The sequence below is a fragment of the Argopecten irradians genome, chromosome 8 (assembly GCF_041381155.1).
Source record: "Argopecten irradians isolate NY chromosome 8, Ai_NY, whole genome shotgun sequence".
Classification (NCBI taxonomy): Eukaryota; Metazoa; Mollusca; class Bivalvia; order Pectinida; family Pectinidae; genus Argopecten; species Argopecten irradians.
The window spans coordinates 32,619,290-32,637,800 of NC_091141.1; the positions used below are offsets into that span (position 1 = coordinate 32,619,290).

Below are 18,511 nucleotides of genomic sequence, written 5' to 3' on the forward strand. Positions count from 1 at the left end.
TATACATAGTTTGAGTACTAAGAGCATTGCACAGATAACTTTTAACTTAGTACTCTTTATATTCTTCCGTACAGCTTCAGTCCTAGGACTCGTCAGTGATGTTAGGGACACCATGCAGCAGTTTTGTTCTTCCAGGACTCGTCAGTGATGTTAGGGACACCATATAGTTGTTTCGTTCTTCTAGGACTCGTCAGTGATGTTAGGGACACCATATAGTTGTTTCGTTCTTCTAGGACTCGTCAGTGATGTTAGGGACACCATACAGTTGTTTCGTTCTTCTAGGACTCGTCAGTGATGTTAGGGACACCATACAGTTGTTTCGTTCTTCTAGGACTCGTCAGTGATGTTAGGGACACCATACAGTTGTTTCGTTCTTCTAGGACCTGTCAGTGATGTTAGGGACAACATACAGCAGTTTTGTCCTTTTAAGACTCGTCAGTGATGTTAGGCACGTTTCGTCTTTTTAGAACTCGTCGTTGTTTATAGACATCCTGCAGCCTTTTCGTCCTTCCAGGACTCGTCAGATATGTAAGAAACACCATACAGCTATATCCGTATATTTCATTCACCTGTAAAAGTCCTCTAATAGTTAACGAATTTTAAAACTATAAGAATATGTCAGTTGTTTGTTATCAAAAATCAGATCAAGAAGTCAGCGGATCCTGAGAAAAATAACCGATTTGTGTTAAAAGTGAAGGAGAAATGAAGAGGTAGTTATTTAGACAACGACGAGCATCTGTTTTTTTGTTCCTTTATTTTTCATCAACACAATATAATGTACTATACAAGACATCAAATACTTGTACTTTTCAACAATTACAAATGCAAAGTATTATAAACGCAATGTTTGTTTTTTAAACAAACAAATAAAACATTGACAAAAATTTAAAAAAAGAGGAAGAAACAAGACATTTTCGCTGTATTATACAAGTTCAAAATTCCTAATCTTTAAGGAACTTTATTTTTGATTTTCACTACGTATTTTTCAAATCTTCTGTCGTTGCTAAATGTGTTTCTTTTTCAAAAAAGATCTAACCTAGTTTAGAAAAGTGAAAAGGCACATTATACCAAATATGACGTGGACTATATCATGGCACTAAAGATTTTATTTATTACCAATATTTATCGCCTGTTAGTGTTTAACTTATAAATAAACGTCTGGTTTTTACAGTAGTTTTCGCAGATTGCTTTTACCCTTTCAATAAATGGACAACAAATGATTACAAAAGTTGTTTTTGGAACAGAGTTGCTATATACTTCCATATTGCATTATCTATTTCGTTTTAGCAAAGCATTTCACTATTTGTTGATTATTTATATTGCTGATATGATCGTTTGCTCTTAGCGATTTGTGATTTCCTGTCAAGGTCTCGCAAATATATCGGTAATTGTTCCAGGCGAAAGTAGTCTTGTTACAAGGTTTGGGGTTTCATTAGTTTAACGTCCTATTATAACAGTCAGGGTCATATAAGGACGTGTCGGGTTTGTTGGTGGAGGAAAGCCGGAGTACCCGGAGAAAAACACAGCGGTCAGTACCTGGGATTCGAACTCACGACCCAGAGGAGGACTTGTGGTAATATGTTAGGACCTCTTAACCACTCGACCACCGCGGCCCCAAGTCTGGTTAGAAAATAAAGTCATATGTGCCATAACTGTTCGAAATTTTGACATGTTAATTTTTTCATCAGTAATCTATTGAAGCCATAAGGTTTGGTGGATTCGGCTTTGGAAGCCATTCACAAGGTAGACAGACAGGATGCCGTTAAAACCTTAGTTACAACACTGAATTAATGCAATGTAAAATTCTTGCATTTTATATTTTATGTAAATTACATACCTGTAGAAATCATGCTACAATTACTAATAACAATGTAAAAATGTTATATGAAATTGAAGACATTGGCTTTATGGTATGACCGTATGTACTCATATCAGCGCACTGTAGATGTAAATATAATGTATATCAAAGACCAAAGATCAAATTCAGCTTTTAATGTAAGCATTGTAACTATTGTAATTCTAAAACTGTTTGCAATTGTTGGTGTTGAATTCCATCTTAAAAGCTATTCTTGATTCGTGAGTATGGAAATCACTGCACATATAACTCTAAATTCACTAAATTTCAATAGGCTATGCGAACAAGTCAAGTGCTAACATAGCCTATTGAAATTAAATAACAAGAAACAAATCAATTCTAAAACGAAAAGAGATAAATATCCATGATAAAAAAGGATATAAAATAAAGATCATTTACATTTTAATTACACTAATCATGCATCTATAATGTCTTGAGCATCATTTGTTTAAATACACAGCGGTTGGTAGTATAATGTGTTTGTACATTGGTAAATAAATGCAATAAGTATTTTACATTTTGAAAGGCATATAAGCTGCGGAAGAACCCAGAGTTAATCATTTGCTAACAAAATTATCATAATTACAAAAGGCACATGCAAAATAACTGTTTTGCTTTCATTTAATATACAATAATCGATATTCATACTTTGATTTTAACTCCAACTGATATAACAGTTACTGTTAAGGAACTTGTTGTCGCGGGTGATTTGATTTCGCGGTCCGGGTAAAATCACACAAGGTCATAATTGCGAACTTGAGCCATAATAAAAACAAGACTTGAACAGTAAACCAGCTTTCTTTCGCGTGCGATTTTCTTTCACGAATTTCGCGATCCAGGTAAATTCGCGATAGTTTGGCTCTGAAAATTACATCTACATGATTGCTAAGAATTACCATTCATTTTTTTAATTCGCAAATTTTATCTTCGCTAACTTGTTTTGAATTGATAATCGCGAAATGTAATAGCCGCGAAAAAAAGTTGGTTTTCAGTAATAATCAATAATTCAGAGTTCGCCAAATCAAATCACCTCGAATTTGTGACAGGCATATACAGAAAGCGCAAAATTATGTCGGCGCGAAAATAAGTTGATTCACAGTATTGACAGCTGTATAACAGGTTGCCCAGTTATGACCATGCAGTACATGATCATTTCGGACGCAACATTCTGTTGAAATAAAACATTTACATAACTCGTTGTTTCGCTTATAAGCTCATTACAAAGTCCTCTAGACAATGTTGTTTTTACACCGTAACTTTGCTTGCTTCGTATTTACTACACTGACCGATAGTTTTTTCCCGCTTATCATGACAGCATGTCTCTGAGCTGATGCCACTTTCCTTGCTATTCTGGCTTGCCTGACTCATAATACTGTGTTTCTCGTCCATGGTCGTTTCTCTGACGTCACTGGATTGGCGGTCGTCTGCGTGCGCGTTGCTGACGTAAGACATTGAACTAAGCTGACGACATTGTTTACCTGATTGAGCAATGCTTTCCTGATACTCCAGCATTTCGTCCTCGTCCTCGTAAGCAGAATCTCGATTATTGTTTTTCAGCAGTATGTAACCCTCGTGCCGCGATGACAAACTTCGACGTTTGCATGGTGATAATCTGAAGTCTTTTGGCGAACATGGTAGTTCAATTAAGCTGTTTGATTTATAGGAAGGCATATTACCTTCTAGATCTAAGGAGTTACGCCACAGAAATGAAAGATGAGAAGACTTTCGCCATTCATTGATATGGGATGTTTTATCTTGCGAATCGCTCTGTGCAGGAAGCCGCAATGTTGGTTTTGTTTCGAAACTCTGCACATTAGGTGCTGAATTTCCATGCTGCAATTTCCCCGTATCAAAATCCATGACGGCATTTTTGAGTTTTTCTTTATTTTGCCTATATTTCGCAAATAGTTCTTGAGCAGTTATATCCTTTTTCATTTTATCCTCCTTTTGGAAGGAGTGTTCTAGGTCACATTCCCCTGCACTTTCCAGAACTGTTTCTATGTCCAGAGCATCTCCCCCTGTTGCAGATGCCCCGCGTGTGGCACTGGCGCGGTGCCTAATGTATCTCTTTTTATACGCAGCTCGGGGCTCATCATCCAAAGTTGAATCATCGGAACCACTTTTGATGTCTTTCCTGTCAAAATGAATCACAATTTGTGATTCCGATCCAGCTAGCCCGACTGAAAGACGTCTTTTCTGGTCACCGTCAACATTTTCCATCGCGTCTTTACAAGGTGACGAATCACGGCGAACAAACAATCGTGCAGCGGACGTGACCCTTTCTTCACTCGATACAGACATACCGCCAAGAAGACTGTCGCCAGACTGTTTCCGAAAATATTTACCATCAATACCGTGCGGAGTGAGGAGACCCTCCGGACTACTGACGCCACTGTACGAGTTGCTACAGCTGCTTCTCTTTTCAGTACTCATCGGACTGTGCAGCTGCAAGTGTCGCCAGGACGAACCACAGCCGAGCGACACTCGTCGGCTATTTAGACTTGAAAGACTTCTTGATATGGACGATTCTTCTATCCGTTTGCATAACTTGACACAATCGCGTTTAAACTGTTTAGTGAATATTGCATACAGGAAAGGATTAGCACAACTGTTGAGCGGCAAGACAAAAATTGTTAATACTTTAGCTTCGTTCAAGCTTATGAGTTCGCTTCCGAAAGCAGCAGTCGCAGAGAAAAGTATTATTGGCGACCAGCAAAGAAAGTCTGTAAAAATAAGAATAGCCATCCTCTTAGCGACTCTGAAGTCCTTGGTATTCCAGGCTTGTGAGCCCAAAATAGAGATGTAGATTTTGATGTAACAGGCTATGATTGCGACGAAGGACACAGCATTGAAGATCATTATGAAGCAGACGTAAGCTGAAAAATATGAAAGCAAAAACATATTTGTAATTCTATTAAATAAATAGGTTATATCTCTCAAACACACCTGTTGGGTCCCGTGCTAGGTCAGATATAGATAGTATAGGATACTCATTCAGAATCGAAAAGCATGTCATCCCCGATCTCCAAGGGTTACTATCACTGTCGTTATACCTACCCATCCCCAATCCACAGGGGTTACTATCAATGTCGTTATATTTACCCATCCCTGATCTCCAGGGGGTTACTACCATTGTCGTTATATCCAACACATCCCCGATCTCCAGGGGTTTCTATCACTGTCGTCATATCCCCCCTTCCCCAATATCCAGGGGTTACTATCACTATCGTTATATCTTCCCAGCCCCGATCTCCAGGGGTTACTACCACCATCGTTATATCCACCCCGTCCGCTATCTCCTCTCCATGGGTTACTATCACTGTTGCTACATATACATTAGACTATGTCATGGAAAAAACTGAAGACTATATGCGCCACAGCTTGTTTACTAAATGAAAAAGTTAGTCGAGGTCCTTTAATGTATATGAAATTTAATCGGTTTGATTTCACCAAGAACATGCACACTTCTGGTTGGAAGCTAAATAAATCATTTGGTTTTGATCAATCAAATGTTATATTCGGCATCCAATAAAAACAATGATTTACAATAAAAATAAATCAATAAAATAAATAAATCGGTTGATCGAAAAATGGTACAATATACTTACTTTGAATTTTTACTATGACAAATTCCAAGAGTAGAAATAGCGATCGTGATAGCAACTCCTGGAGTATCGATGATGAAGACACGAGAAATACGTACAACCCGATGACAGAAGACTAGGGGCAATTATATAGTATTCTGTATATTATATACCTATTTGGGTATAGTATATCGGCTAAAACGTCACGGACATACTGATAGATATAATTATAAAACAACCACCTTATACAAATAATACCGAATATCCGGAATTTTAGCGGGATGATAATTTCGCAAAATTTCATTTTTGAAATTGAATGATCTCAATTTCATTCAAAACCGCGATTTTTTTTCTAACCACATATTCGAAATATTATTTCCATGGAAATAATTTCTGAAATACGGATTTAAGAGACCACTTACCCAACGATACTCGTTCACTTGTTTCAAAAGGAAGGCAAATGGCAAACTTTCGATAATCACTGATCTCAAAAAGTGGAAGGCTGGCAACGCCTATACAGAAGATCCAGCCTCCAGTCATCACCATACCTGTATCACAACAGAAAACGTGAAACAATACTACACGGTAACAGAGTTACAAGTAACAAAAGATTCACGGGAGATCCAATCTCTGGTGTAGTCATCACGATACCTGGTTCACAATATAAACATAAAAAATAAACTGGAACACAGTCTCAAATCTATTATGTTATGTCACATAAAATATTATGACAACGGAGTCAGGTGTTCCATATATATGAGCGGTTTCAGCTTTCATGATGTTACCAGTCATGCACATTGTTAGTGTTGTGTCCATTGCTATTTGTCAGAAATTTCATTGTATTTATCAATGATTAATATTTAACTTAGTTGATATTTTTGTAATTTCCGAATTTTTAGATTAAGGGTTGTCTCATATTATGAATTATCCTGATTTGCAAACGAAAGTGAGAGAAGAATAGAAATATATTCATATTCTATACGTCAAATTACTGTACGTAAACCTGCATATTGTAACGGTACTTTTCCTTCAGGGATTTTTGAGGTAGGCATTTTGTGCCAGTGAATGATTATACATATCGCAGTATCTCTTGGTTGTGTCCACAAATGATTCAGACATTTCATTATTACGCTACTTTATAAATTATTCATTTAAAGATTTCGGTAATTAATACACGTCTATGAACTTTAAAGTCCAACATTTTACAGAACTAGACAGATTACCGTAAACCAAGTTTCTTTTCCAGCGATGTACCTTCGCAAATTTTGTGATCGAAGTTATTTTCCGAAAATTTATCTTTACGGGGAAATATCTACCACAATGACATTGACATACAATTCAATATTTTGAAATTTACTAGCCCCAATAAAAATGGTTTATAGAAACTCTGTGGTAATTTTGGTGTATTTCCGTGGTAATTTTGGTGTATTTCCTTGGTAATTTTGTTATTATTCTGTTGCAATTTTAGTGTAATTTTGTGGTGGTAATTTTGATGTAATACTGTGGTGATTTGGTGTTGTAATTCTGTAGTAATTTTGGTGTAAATGTGTAATTCTGCGTTAATTTAGTGTGGTAATTTTGTAGTAACTTAATTTGGTGTAATTATGTTGTAATACCTGCAGATTTCAGGGTGAGCCTTTTGTTGTACTGGAGAGCGTGTGATATTGCGTAGTACCGCTCTACTGTAATAACGGTCAGGGTAAAGACACTGAGCTCACTCGAGAACACACCCAGAAAGCCGGCGACCAAACAACCAGGGCTCGTCTGCCAGCGGATAGCATACTGCTGAAACTCGCCTGGAAAATAGAGAAAATGTAATGAGGTATTCATCTGAGAAACAGAGAACTGTTACATAGTCACGTGCTGTTAGAACTAAAACTATACTTATACCTAGCAGAACTGCGAAAGGAATGAAATCTCAGAGATCAAAATTTTATAATTTGAACGCAGTTATTCTATTCATATATCTCCATTAGCATTATATACACCTCAAACCTAATAACTTTTCCAGATTTCGAATATATATCAACATTAGTCAGAGAATAGGTAGTCATTTTACTTCTGTTTAGACCTGGATACCAACACTCTCGTCCTTACTAGAACTATGGAAGATAGGATGTACATTTGACATGATGATGTCTTCGAAATGATTGTCAAAACTTTCCTTTTTCTTAGTTATGAACCCCTTCAGTGTAAAAAAAACAAACTTAAAACACTTCGACCTAGAAATTAATATTGTCACGTGGAATACATATGTGTTCAGTACCTGGACTGAAGTGCTTTGCTCATTAGATTGTTTTTATTTTCTTTCGATAAAGTAGATGCCTGATAATCTTCATGTTGTGCTATACGTACGTACGACCTCATTTAACTGATTTTACAGGTATCGAGTCATTTTATAAATACCCATTGTTTCCCAGACAGTGCGGATGCCTTAAAGTACAGATGGCTAACATGCACATCATTTAAAGTGAATAGTCGGGCAAAGAAAACCAGTCTAAATGCGTTCATTGGCCTTCCGAAAGTTCTCACATATTAATACGACGGCCAAGTTCTGCTTACGTTTCCCAGTTCTGACCATTAAAGTAAAGGAAAGTTGAAAGCATTGAAAGCGAGGCTGCGTGTAAATATAACCATGGACATAGTCAGCCGGGAGGACGTTTTAGGATTCCTATAATTTAAATTGATTTCTTCGTACGCAGATTTTATTTTTCTATTTCATAAGAAATTATACTGGATACATTCACACCATTTTTACCGACTTTAGCCATCCTTGCCCGACTGTTCACTTTAAAAGAAAATAATTTCCAAAACCATTTTTTTTGCATTTGTACTGACAGGTATGCACAGTGTCATGGTCAGATGTTTGTAGTTACCTCGCTTTGTTCATAACACCTATTAATACAAAATGCTTCGTTGGATTGTTCTGACAAATTTAAGGCTAGTGTTAAAATTTATACAGAAAAATATTTGTTCAATAAAAATTGTTGCATTTGATATATGTTTTTGCCTAATTTTTCCCAATAGATAGATGATACGCTACACCGTGAAAAAGCTCTTCATACATTCAACATTCAAGTTCTTATTAAAAAACCAATGAACTTAAAAAGCGATTTAACGTATTTCACAACAAAAGATAGTTCAATAAAAACAAACTCCAAAAACTTTTTAAAGATTCTCAACCGCTAACAAATGGTATTTTTTCAGACGATTTAGTATTTTTCTTTTAATTACAAAAGCTACTTGGTTTACACCATTAACACCATTGAAAAGTTTGAGTTTGAACATGATTTATTAAAATTCCGTGGCACTATGTCCTATTTGGAATGAAGTACTTATTGTGCATGCACCAAAACACAAAATAAATCATTTTCTATTATTTAGACAAATATGTATATGTACACGATTAAACACCAATTGTTGTTCAAATGATGAGTATGGTTTATGCTCTGTCAGCGGTGGAGCATCTTTAACGTATTTACCTATCGTGGAGGCATCCACAATAGCCAGCATTCCAAGGTAGACGCCCATACAGAAATCAGCACACGCCAAATTACATATAAGGAATCTGGGAACCTCCATTTTTGATCTGCCACTGATTGACACGAAGAGAACGATACCGTTGCCAGCAACAGCTAGAAGGAACACCATCCATACACCACACCGGAGGGACCACCAACCGAAAAGGTCATCGCACGGAAGGAACGGACCTGTAGAAACAAACAAGCCATGACCTTTATTTGTCTGCTTGATTAAATTAACGTATTTACAAATGTTCACACTGCGTATAAAGTTTGAAAACTGAAAATTATCCACACACGAAATAAAAAAACAGTTTACGGTAAACGTTACTTCAAAAGTCTATATATATATATTCACCAATTATCTGTTGTTACGTGTAACATGTATGTACATATAATAACGATTTTGATGTATTTTTCTATTGATAATGGCATCGTTGTAGTTTAAGAACTTCACCATTCTTTGCGTATATAAATTCAAGTTAAGGCTCCATTTTCTAAAAAAATAAGTGTAAAACAGTGATTTAATAAAAATATTTTCTTTTTGTTTCTACAAATTGGCGATTGACCAATAAAGATGAGCGGTTATTGTTGTCATTAACACTGATAACCAGATCAGTTTCACTCCCACGCAGAAATTTTATGACTTCACAAATTTACGGGTGTGTAATTTATATCCCCCGTTTTAAACAATAAATTATTGCAATATCAGTACATTGTGGATGACAACAAAACATTACGCCATCCTACAAAGAGTTTTTCCCCCCACAGGGACTATCAGTTGCATTGTATTCAACGCATAAATGTAAACCTAGCTACAGACCTGGTAAAGGCGTACAGTTGACTGGCTTTCTTACGTGGATGATGGGCTCTATGCTGTCGAAGTCATCGATATCCGACGGATTCCCAGTGATGTCATCCAAATCGTCCATGTATTGTCGATAGTGATGGAGGTCGTACGTCACATTATCTGGATCATCATTGAAAGTATTATATATATATATACATTTACTTTGTTATTTTCTATTTTTTATATACTATAAACCGATTTTCTTTCGCGACAATTAAAATTCGCGAATTGAAAAATTGAATGCGTGAATTTACCTGGATTGCGAAATTCGTGAAAGAAAATCACAAGCGAAAAAAGGCTGGTTTACAGTAACCTTACCAACCAGGACATCGGCGACACATGGCACTTCGTGGGGATTAATTTTCCGACTTTACATTGACCACGAAATTAAATACCACATGGAAATAAGTTGGTTTGCAGTATATATAAATGTTCATCTTTGATACTCCAGAGTTGACTATATCAGGCATTATTATGCATTGAATTGTCTCATAGTAAAACTGGAGGCAGCTCAGGATACAAAAACTCAGACAAATCATATGCCTGCAAAGACTTCCGTTGTAGATTACGGAGGGAGCGAAGTCTAATTTCAAAGCAACAGTTATCCACAGTGTACCATTTCTCAATTCCTTTAATGTGCATCAAAGAATAAAAGTAAACCTGTCTTCCTTTGACTTGCCACCAGTCTCTAGAATATTGAAACAATAATCACTAAAATTTGGCTTGATTATTTTTGTCTCTATTACATGTCTGATCCTAAGTTTCAAACTAGGGGAAGATAATCTTGTTAAGAACTCGGTCGAGAAAGTCTTTAAAAAGTTAGGGTCTGGTGACCAGTCTAGTGTCTTGAACTGCCTTCATTTGTACTGTAAGATAATCGAAGGGCGGATATAACGTCTGTGATATTAACCCTGAAGTATCGAGGATAATAAGTGTTTTGTGGCATACTCACCGAACGACAACCACGTGACATCCTCTTTAAGTCGTGTATCTTGTTCTTCCTGTAAGATAATCATTAATCATTTTAGTCTAGGAATTGTATAGGAACGCGACAGTTAATGTTGTGGAGCATTTTGTCTACTAAATTAAAGGCATTGAAATCAAATACTCCATGCAATCTCTAAAGAGCAACTACATTATAATCACGAATGTGGAGATCTAGACCAAACTAGATACAAAAAATCAAATAAAAATAAATTGAATTTCACGGGGATTCGTATAGTACCGACTGAAGAAAACGAGATGTTGCGAACGATGGTTAAGATCGAGCTACAGACATCAGAATTCGATTTCATAAGCAATGAACCCGGGTGCACACATTTACAGTGACCGAAAGTTTCATTCAGCAACTAGTAGCGACTAATCAATATCGTACACCTCCGCGATCTTTGTTAATATGTTTGATTATTTCACAAACATCTCATTTTGATTCAAACATTTAAATTACAGAGAATCAATTATACATTTATAATGAAACTTTACTGTTGGTTAAAACCCATCACATTGCACCCAGAGCAAAGTATAAACTATCACACTTTTTGTCATAGCATTAATTGTGAAGTAATGATACAGGTGGATTGGGGTTATTTATTGATAAATGAAACTGTAAATCTGTGCTCTGGGTCTCAATTTTCATGACACTTGCACTGTTCTCATTAAGGCGTGGATTCAAATCCCACCGCTGCCACCAAATGTTACGTGCAGTGGCCGAGGCACAAGCCAAAAGAGCGGTTACCTATCACAGAGCAGGCCGCGTTCACCGCTGCTTCACTACAGTAAACACAAATACCGACATTCACCTGCACAATTACAAGAGCTAGCTGATGAACAATCTGAATAAAACACAGATCCGTACCACCACTGCGTTTGATAAGTGGATATGACAACATCCCATTAGGAATTTGGAAATGACTAATCAAATTACTGCCAGAATCTTGAAAGTTTTTCAGGGAACGAAATAGTTAAAAAAAACCTGTCCAGAAATATTTTCGTGTACGTTGCTATCTCGCAAAAAGAGCACAACAAAACTGTATACATGGACGAATTCAATTGATGTAACAATGTCGATGCGAAGTACTGATGAACTATGCGGATGAATTGTCAGTATCCATGTATTCTCACATTGTCAACGTTTACCAGCACCCTTTAAAACATATTTATTTTTTAAACATATATGCTTATATATGCACAGTATTTTATTTCATGTGAAAAAAATAGTTACATTGGCAATTACAAGTTCAAGTATCATGGTGAAGCACAGAACAGTTGGCAAAGCTCTTGATGCTGTTTTTTAAGTAAACATTGTCAAACATTGAAAACAGAAACGGATTCTCCCACATAATCGGGAATATTATACTTTTGACAAAACCATAGCATTGAAAGTTCAACATGTATAACGTGATCATTTTAATTACCTTTCTACCAGCATAAATGAAGTCACAGCAATGGTAGGCATACGAGAGAACCAGTATTTCTATATGGGGTAATTTGTCTGATGGCACCGCTTCCTGTAGATGGGTATTATGAAATGTCTTTAGAACCTTCAAGTTTGTCAGACCATCGATAGGTAGGCGTGGGAACTCATTCTCACTTAGGTTTCTTGAAATTCGAAATGAAAAATTAAAACAGTGAGAAAACGTATAAAAAGAGTATTGTATACTTAAGTTTATTTTCAGTATATTCACGGTGTACTCTAAGTAGTGAAATCAGAACAACAGCGTAACCTTTTAATTTCACTACTGTTATGCATGTGATACTATAGCATATAGAGGAATCGGTGTAACGCGAAATTAAAACCCCGTAAATATGTTCCATTGAAGAAATTGCGAAATACGCGCCCGCAAATTTAAAGCGTTTTACAGTACAGTATAGTGGGATAAATTTTAAAGCTTTCATATCAACAAAAGAAATAAAAAAAGTTACTAGATTCATCTTAAACCGATTCCAATCATACGAAAAATACATGTAAGGTATGGAAACAACACACAACTCTTTCTAAATTCATGAATACCTGCTTTGTATTATATACTGTAAAAGCGCTTGCACAATTTTATTGGAAAATCGATATTTAACAGGTTAGCGCAGCAATAAATTTTTGCTTTCGTGTATATTGCTGGTAATGAGTTGTCTAGACGTAAAATAAAAACGTAGGAGATTCAATCGCATTATGTTTTAATGCATACTTACAACTCCGATAATGATGTCAAATCTATAAAAGCGTCGTCATGTATTTCTTCAATTTTATTTTTGGAGAGATCTCTGTAGTAATAAAGTAAGTATTTGATGAAGTGTCAATTTCATTAAATTTCATTTCAAAACAGGAACAGTTCGAATTGCAGAAACGACCAATGTAGATTAAACATTTTGAAGCATGTACTCAATATTCATGTATGTAACTTATTCATTTTAAAATCCTTTAATGTAATATTAAATACAGTTTTTATACAGAAAACCGTCTGATAATTAAATGTATTTTTTTAAATAAAATTAACAGTACTTCCAAATTAAGAATCGTTAATAATTATGTGATGTTCTTGTTACCGGAAGTTATATACTCACAAGTACTCAAGGTTGGTGAGACCAGAGAAAGCATCCATAGGAATGGCCGTGATACCATTGCGCGTTAGGGTTAGGTCCTTCAGGAGGGTTAGGTTAGCAAAGACATTGCCCTCTAATGAACTTATATCATTGTTTCCTAAATTCCTAGAATTGTAAAATATTTTTTTTCTTATACAATTTTTTTAATATTTGAAATCATTTTCAATTTCACAGACAATACAGACAAATATAGAGAAGAATTTAACATGATAATTATAAAAACAAAAGGACTTCATTTGTACCATTTTTTTTACATAACATTCACATTTATACTTTTAATCACCCTCATGTACACACACATACTCTACGAGTTTACTTTCATTATTACATACTTTCAGAGATTTCCATATACCCACATTCATTCAGACATATATGACATTTGGAGAAGATAGGTTAAACAGGAACTAGTTGTATAGTAGAAAAAGAGTCGAGATGTAGATACTATGTAATTTTTGGCTAATGGTAGAAATCTATTGTAAATGTAATCTGTTGTCAATGTGTTAGAAATTAAAATACATTTATTTTAAATACAGAACAACACAGATATGACGAAGTCGACATTGCCAGGTAAACTTTTCAGACAGTTCCACTTAACAGTGTTTAATGTATGGATACACAACTCACATATTGAGCTGTTTTACAGTTTATTGAATTACTATGGTTAAAGAGTTAACTCGAGATTTGTCTTACTCGAAAATTTTGGTTGGTTTCGAAAAAACTGTCTACTGTTATCCAAAAAACTTAGCTTTGAGGTCTCGGTTATTTCAGTTTTGAGAACTGTGAAATTTTATTTCAGAAGTTATAACAGAAAGATTTCGGGTGTTAAGACATTGATAATGACTTTTCCATTTGGCTTATTTATATATCTCTGTATTTAAAAGTCTATGAAGCGATACTAAATGAAAAGTCGGCGGCATAAACTTGCTTTATTTTCACGACATATATTAAATATATACACATTTGATAATCTTTCATTAAAAGCATCTCTGAGTAACATAATTATTTTTGATATCTATTTTCAAATATTTTTGTTCAATTACTTAGGCTCGAGACAAGTCAAAATGAGTACATGTGTACTCTACAGCGACTTAATTATGTGGCAGATTTATTTGGGGTTTTCACGTCGTATGCATTTTTCAGATTTAAGATCGCGATTTTAGACTTAATGTCGGCTGTACATGTATTTGAACCATTTTCGCCAAATTAAATTTTTAAAATGTATAATTTCCCGTGAAACACACAAACATTAATCGCACGTAAAAAGTTTTTGTATTATTCTTTGCAAGCAAAATAATATTATCAAAAACTTTCTGACATTGCTTCAAAAATTGTACTTCAAATCTGGGACTTTGTTCTACATTTATGTTCATTCAAGTAGTATATAATGCAGATTGTTCAGACAAACAAGTTTTTAAAATTGTTCGACATTTTAATTTTATTTATTTTTGCTTTTTTTTCCTACTTTGAAAATCAATATTTTTATCATGCTTTTATGTCTTTTTCTCCTCATGAATAACCCCTGCAATGTCTAAACATGGTAAAGTTGCTTGATTTGTGAGCCAACTATTTGATTACCAATTTGTTATAAGCTGCCAGTATTGATTTTTGTCCCTATAGATCTCCCTTGCTGATCATAAATCTCGATGGTGCGTAACCGTCTGACTCTAAATCCCAATATTTCTACCTACGATTATTCCTTTGGGAACGTCCTGGAGCCGACCATAAACACGAAAATGTACTGAATTATTTTACATCCTTCGAGTACCGGATGATTTTCTACACTGATAAACCTTCATGGTAACCCCCCCCCCCCCCAAAAAAAAAAAAAAAAAAAAAAAAAAAAAAAAACCAACAGAAAAATAATAAAAAACAACAACATTGAATGATGATTTTAGAATTTTGATCAATTACTTGCTTCGCAACGGTATTGGTATGACTTTTCTATATGGATGTAGCATCGTAAACCTTACCACAGGAAATACAAGGGATAAAATCAGCTATTTATTCTGTCGTTAAACAGTGGAAAAGCCTTGATTGAATAACAAAATAAAAAAGAATAAAATATATAAAACTAATTATCGTGATATTTACGACAAACAACATAACTTCCTGGTTTATTTTCAGGTTCTAACATGGTACATGATATTGATCATTAAAAAATCACATCTTAGTCTGATTGAACTGTGATGAGACCACCTTAATATATCATTCAGAATGCTTTTATTTTCAAGGAAGTATTTAAATGATGGGTTCCGGAGTGACTGTTACTGAGAATGCTCCGAGATTGCATTTCATTTGTTCTTTATATTGAATTGTATACTTTATGAGCTTTGAAAAATAAAAAACGTGTAAAACTAATCAAAGTAGAAAACAGAATATAAATAAAAAAAAAGTAGACGCTATCAAAACATTTTTTCTCAGTATTTTTTCCGGTCCGTAACAAAATACAAAATGATTTGTTAAACAAGTAATTCTGCAACACTTTTTACAATTCTGATGTTAACGCAAAGATCATATCATATAATAACACAAAGATAATATCATATAATCAATGAAAAATCACAAACTGAAATATGTTCGCGTCGCACATAAATAACGCTCGGATCCACGAGGACGAATCTTAAATTTCTAAATCGATATTGACGCCATACGTGATGCGATTGTAAAGCCATACATTTGCCGGAAATAAGAATTTGAGACTTTCAACTGAGTTAATTCAATAGATAACGTCACAATTCAAACTTGTTACAACTCATAAAAAGGACGACACCTTTTTACAATACAAGTATATGCATATGTTATGGCCTGAAAACACGAATCCAAACATCCTATTTAGGCTATGTAGATGAATTCAAAACTGACAAATGGTTTCCATGACAAAAAAAACCATTTTTTTTGTGGAAACATGGTGAAGATTAATGAGATATTAAAAAACCACTTTATGTTTAAATGGACCGCCGTCGAAAATAATATGGATTTCTACTGTATCATTGCTAATATTCGCAAGGGTTTTAAGTTCGCTGAACCCGCTGACTCATCCAAACTCGAAAAATTTAAAATCTCGCGATATTGATCAAAATTATGGTTTTGCATACCGTAGTCTGTCGTGTGAATGACGCTTTCAAAGGCTACAGAAATGATTCGCAAAATTAAACTCTCGCGAACAGCAAGTTACAAACAGTAAACCGCAAAATTTTTAACCGCGAAATTTTACAACTTTACAGAAAGCTAGTTCGGGGATACCTTGCTATGCGGGTAATTATTTCCTTATAAAACACGATGGTCTATAATAAGAGGGAGGCTATAAATCGTCATCAGAGACTTGTTTTGTTGAGAAAAATTAAAACAGGAATATAAAACTTCGTCTTAGATTCCAATAACGTTTTTTTTATAGATGAAGAATGATGCTGGAACCGGATCAAACATGGTATGACGTATTATCGTAATGAATCTAGTGATATATGTATAAAAAACATGCTAGACTTCATCTTTCAACAGAAAAGGAAAACGGATTCTGTAATAGAACTAGAGATTGCTGTGTATTAGCAGCTGCCAAAAAATAATAATACTTAAAAAAACCCAAAACACTGACTTTATTTTCTGATATACATTCCACGCTTTTAACCACAGGGCATTTCGCATTGTGTCAGACAATATACGGATTCAAGAAACGGAAGATAATTTCCGGACGGTAGGCGCATTGGCAGAACTGAATTGCATTCAGTCTGTTACTAGAAGGTCACCGACAGAACATATACTAAATGATCTCCATGTTACTTTAACAATGAAACGTCACGTATATTTACACATGGTTCATGTAATTCTTAGAAAATTATGATAAATAATACTTTGTGTTGTTAAGATATAAATGTATGCCGCGGCAAAGGTCTTACACAACAAAAAAACGTCACTGACAACACATATAGTAAATTGTCTTCATGAGTAAAGTTTTCACCAGTAATTCTTATTAAAAATATGATAAAGAATACTTCGTGTTGTTAAGATATACTGCCTTGCAGGTAGGGCGTTAGAATTGTACCTGCTGCCCCAATTGCATGATCGTAAAAGGCGACTAAATTTAGGATATTATCTTTTCTCTTCTTCTTAACTGACTTAATCTTTCCTAATGCCTCCATTAGCACCGCCTCACTTTTGGCCTTGAGTTGAGCGCTCGCCCCTGTGAGGAAGGTGTTGGGCTCTGTCCCCTGGCCGAGACACACCAAAGTCTATAAAAGTGGTAGTTTCTGCTATTGCTTAGCGCTCAGCATACATGAAGTGGGACGACTGGTTCGCCCTTTGTCAGTATAATGTGATCGGGTGGGGTGTTTTGCTTGGTGTCTTCGGCGGCATGTTTCAGTGATATAGCACTAGAAAAAGGTTAACAGTTCCACTATACAAGAAGACACAACATGAATATACCGCAATCTCCCAAAACATGCACCCAGCACCACATACACACAACACACCGCATACATGAGAGACCGTCCTTACATGACTATAACTGTTAATGGGACGTTAATTAATCAAACAAATGTTAAGATATATGGCGCGGCATATGTCTTACATCACAAAGGTAATCACTGACAAAACATATACTAAATTTTCTTCGTGAGTAAAATTTTCACCAGTAATTCTTATCAAAAATATAATAAAGTATACTTCCTGTTGTTTAGATATATGGCGCGGTAAAGGTCTTACATAACAATTATTGAGATTTGGAACTAAATTGTAATGAGCCTCTAATTTATGGTGTTATCTCAGAGCGTACACAGTGATGTAGTCGTTTATAACGGCGATTCTCATTGGCCGGTATAACAGCATGATCATGACGTAGTAAAAGGGGGTCCCACAGGGAATTCGAAATATATTCTATCATAAGAATAAACTGATGTTATAAAACGTTAAATAAGGATTATGGATATATATATAAAAAAATCAGAAGAATATAATCAAATTCTATAATGAAAGTACATTAGCGTTAAGCATTCTGTATAATAATTAATATTCGCGGGGTTTTATAATCGCAGAATCATGCATATTCGTAAAAGTTTTCAAAATTATGGTTTTACGTATTAGAGCCTTGCGTATGAATAACGATTTCAAA

At 35.0% G+C, this 18,511-nt stretch overlaps 1 protein-coding gene across 1 annotated transcript in view; it reads right to left on the minus strand.

Moving 5' to 3' along the window:
* Nucleotides 1-129: 129 nt before the first annotated feature.
* Nucleotides 130-18,511, minus strand: part of LOC138330125 (leucine-rich repeat-containing G-protein coupled receptor 5-like) — a 90,139-nt gene continuing 71,757 nt past the window's right edge. Inside the window, exons 12-20 of the mRNA XM_069277520.1 lie at nucleotides 13,369-13,512; nucleotides 12,997-13,068; nucleotides 12,225-12,408; nucleotides 10,763-10,811; nucleotides 9,784-9,930; nucleotides 8,922-9,149; nucleotides 7,056-7,235; nucleotides 5,862-5,987; nucleotides 130-4,731 (exon numbers count right to left, since the gene is read on the minus strand). Coding sequence (XP_069133621.1) covers nucleotides 3,101-4,731; nucleotides 5,862-5,987; nucleotides 7,056-7,235; nucleotides 8,922-9,149; nucleotides 9,784-9,930; nucleotides 10,763-10,811; nucleotides 12,225-12,408; nucleotides 12,997-13,068; nucleotides 13,369-13,512 — 2,761 coding nt within the window. The 3' untranslated portion in view covers nucleotides 130-3,100. The remainder of the gene's footprint in view (nucleotides 4,732-5,861; nucleotides 5,988-7,055; nucleotides 7,236-8,921; nucleotides 9,150-9,783; nucleotides 9,931-10,762; nucleotides 10,812-12,224; nucleotides 12,409-12,996; nucleotides 13,069-13,368; nucleotides 13,513-18,511) is intronic.